At 51.8% G+C, this 3,556-nt stretch overlaps 1 protein-coding gene across 1 annotated transcript in view; it reads right to left on the reverse strand.

Annotated features, from left to right (window-relative positions):
- Nucleotides 1-2,366: 2,366 nt before the first annotated feature.
- LOC104134981 (bone morphogenetic protein 8A-like) overlaps nucleotides 2,367-3,556 on the reverse strand; it is a 10,184-nt gene continuing 8,994 nt past the window's right edge. Inside the window, exon 7 of the mRNA XM_009648585.1 lies at nucleotides 2,367-2,510. Within this exon, the coding sequence (XP_009646880.1) occupies nucleotides 2,367-2,510 (144 nt within the window). The remainder of the gene's footprint in view (nucleotides 2,511-3,556) is intronic.

Raw genomic sequence — 3,556 nt, forward strand, 5'->3', positions numbered from 1 at the left:
GCTGCGGGGGGTCCGACCCACCCGAGGATAAATCGCTTTTCAGCCTGCGCCGTCCTGTGCTGCCCTGAGCGGGGCAGGGCTGGCTCTGCTGCTGTGTTCTGGAAAGACTTTATATTAGGTAAAAATAAAATCTAGTTTTAAAAATACTGAGGACTGATCCCTGGCTGTTGAACTCTCACCCTCTTGAGGATCGTCTTTGCGTTTGAGCAAAGACGGGTTTTTTTGTATTTGTCCTCATCTTCTTAAATCTGGTGCCTAAATCCTGGCTCCAGGGGAAGCTATCCATGCCAGGGCAGGAAGAGCAGAGCCGAATCTCATGGTTTGTCGCAGCAGGATCTTGGGGCAGCATTTTTGGCGTGTCCCTGGCTCTGCAGTGTCATTTCCCATCAGCAGAGGGAGGCAGGTCCCTGGCTGGCGGCCGTCCTGCTGGGAAGCAAGCCTGGTCTATTCCCATCCAAGAGGGCATGTGTAAGTGGGAGAACAAGGTCTGGACAAGAAGGAACGGGAAATGAAGAAGCCCCTTGGTTGATAAAAGAATTAAGAAAAAAAAAAAAGGGATGAGGCTGTAGGAAGGGGTTTAATTTCCAAACTCGGCGTTGCAGAGTGGGATAGGCACGTACATTTCTAGTTCCCGTCAGTGGGCAGCTCTGGCCATGCACCGTAAGGGTAACTGCATCGCTGGAAAGTGATTGATTCGGGGTTCCCTATGAAATTACTGCACGGGATACTCCTGGGAATGTGGGTTTGCTTGTGGTTTTGAGCTTGCACAGGCGTTCGCAGGAGGGATGGGGCTGCCAGGGCAGAGATGGGGGTCGGGTGCGTGGGGCTGGGGTTTAGGGGATGTTTTTAAGATCTTGTGCAATTGGGGATTCGTGGTTTCACCAGTCCAGCCGCTCACAGACCAGGGGCGTTGCTTTTCCAGAATAAACACCAGGTTGCTTTTATTCACTTGCTGGTTTTCTACACTGGGGGTCGTGCATTGCCCTACAGCCGGGGCAAGGTGAGCTATGGGCTCTCAGGTGCGATACCTGGCGAGCAGACAAACCAACCCAGCGTTTCCCTTCCTTGCTGCTTTCTTTTTGTTGTTGAAATCTTGAATTTTTGAAGACAGACCTTGCAGAAATCCTCAGCGACACCTGAACCAGGGAGAGCCCTTGCATGATGGAGGGAGTCGATGGAAGCCCTGGGCTCGCTCGTCTGCAGACGGCACCACGTTGCACGGAGCCACGATCGCATCCTGGGCTGGATTTCATGTGGAATTAGTCGGTAGATGAAAACTTTCCACAGAGGCAAGACCTTTTCTTGGGAAGCCGGGCATTGGCAGGGAGCAGATCTTTCTTATTTTCGTGGGTTTATTGGGATCTTTTTTCTTTGCATTTGGCTAAGCCAGGTTCGTTATTTGTTCAGTGACGCAAGGTTCCCCAAGCTGAGAAACAGGCCAGGCCATTTCCTTTTAAAATCAGAGCAAATAAATAACTTAATTGTGCAAATAGCACAGGGAAGCTGGTGTGGCGGCTGCAGCCCTGTCCTGAGCCCACAGGAAGCATCCACCGGGGAGCGCGGCCGCTTTCCTGGCCGGGGAAGCACAGCCTGACCTAAACCTCACATCACAACCCTTTGGCGGGGCTTATTTTCAAGCGAATAGGTACAATTTTAGCTGATCCCGAGTATTTTTTTTTCGTTGCGAAATCCCGTCTGCCGAACAGAGCGCCGCTGTGCTGTGACATTTATTAAAAAACAAACAGCGAGAGAAACGACGTGTTTACTTTCCAAACTAGGCGTTTATTTTATAACAGTGTCGTAGCTCAATATGGATATTTGGGTTTTGGGGTTTTTTTTCCAACTGGCTGAGTTTCGTGAACTTTAAGTAAACAGGAGCGGGTTAGTCAACCAGCTACTTAATTGGCTGGCAGTGTTTTTATTAAGGGAATTAAAAGCACTGGTTAGAGGTGAGTGAGTTAGACACACACGGCTAGAAACAGCTCGATCCCAGAGCAACTCGGATGCCGCCTCCCTTGTCCTAATTACCCTGCAGCCCAAATTGCTTCTGCCAACACCAGGGACTGCAGCGGCGCAAGGGGCAAACACATCAGCCACGAACAGAAGAGACACGTAACCAGCCACAAATCCTCTTTTTCCTATATGTATATATATGTATGTGTCTCATTAAGCGTAGTAAGAGAATAGAAGTTTTATATTATTTACATCCACTTCTAGGAAGGGGTGGGAGGGATGATTTATTTTTATTATTTATTATTATTAATGGACTTTGCTGTGATGCAGCCCACGAAACTCCTCTTCCGCACACGCAGCAGAAACCTGGTGTCGCGCTGCTCTGGCGGGGACGGGATGATGGGGTCCAGCCGTCAGTGGCACGATTTCACCACCATGTTGCGGTGCTTCTTGAGGATGACGTTGTTGTTGCTGTCGTAGTAGAGGACGGAGGTGGCACTGAGCTTCGTGGGGGCACAGCACGCCTTGGGCACAGCTTCGGGCTTCATCAGGTGGACCTGGGGGGATGGATGGAGCCCGTGAGCGCCGGCCAACGCGGCTCCAGGCAGCAGAAAAAGCATCAACCCAGCTCTTTAACTGCAAAAAGCCTGGGTGAATGGGGAGATTATTTCCAGCTTTTTGCAAAAATATTGATTCTAAACTCTGGGCAGCCCTTGCTGCAGTTTATATTGGATCGGAGCTTGTGGCACTGCGTGGGCCAGGCAGCCCCTTCATTAATTTGGGATTTCTGGGCCCTTTTCTCACTGTAAATAGGCAAATGGCTTAAAAAAAAAACCCAGGGCAGCGCGAATCTCACTGCTGTGTGGGTGGGGGTGCTGGGTGCTGTCGCAACGGAGATTCTCCTTCAGGGCTCAGTGCCGCCCCGAATTTAACTTATTGCACTGAAGTCTTGAGTACACAACACCTTTCTGAACATAACTCTGCTTCGGCTCCTTCATCCCCTGCTCCGGACATACGTTATCCCAGTACTTCGCCGTACAGCGGAGGCTGGGAGGTTCGCAGGCTGCCAGATGCACGCAGCCCTTGGTGGCTTTACCCGACATGTGCGATTAATTTATTGCAGGGGCAGCCGAGCTCTCCTAGTTCGGAAGTCCGGTGTTTTTGCTGTCAAACCCTGCTATTTGCAGCACCGGCCGGGGCTGGCATGGCTCCCCGGCCGCGTTTGCTCCGGCGTTTCCCAGAAGGACTGGATCCAGGCGCCAGGTGATTCACATCCTGCCCAAACGGCTCCGTTTCGGGAAGAGCTTTGGGTTTAGGGGTGTTGGGTGGGTGTAGGGGAGGAGGGGACCACTCCCCACCACGGCCAGGATTGTGCCCAGCCCTGGACGGGGCCTCTGGCAGCTTTGTCAATGCAAAAATTAAACCCCGCCAGGCAACACCTTCAAAGGCTCGGCCAAGGGCTCGGCGCTCCCTGTAATTAACCGCGAATACCGGAGCCGGTGTGACTCTGCCATTGGGAAATCAAACACTCACACGGCAGGAAATTCCAGAAATTAAAGCACTGGCTGGGATGCGGGGTGGCTTTGGGAAAAACGGGGCATTA

This window comes from Egretta garzetta, unplaced genomic scaffold, assembly GCF_000687185.1.
Source record: "Egretta garzetta isolate BGI_Z169 unplaced genomic scaffold, ASM68718v1 scaffold101, whole genome shotgun sequence".
In the NCBI taxonomy this organism is placed as follows: Eukaryota; Metazoa; Chordata; class Aves; order Pelecaniformes; family Ardeidae; genus Egretta; species Egretta garzetta.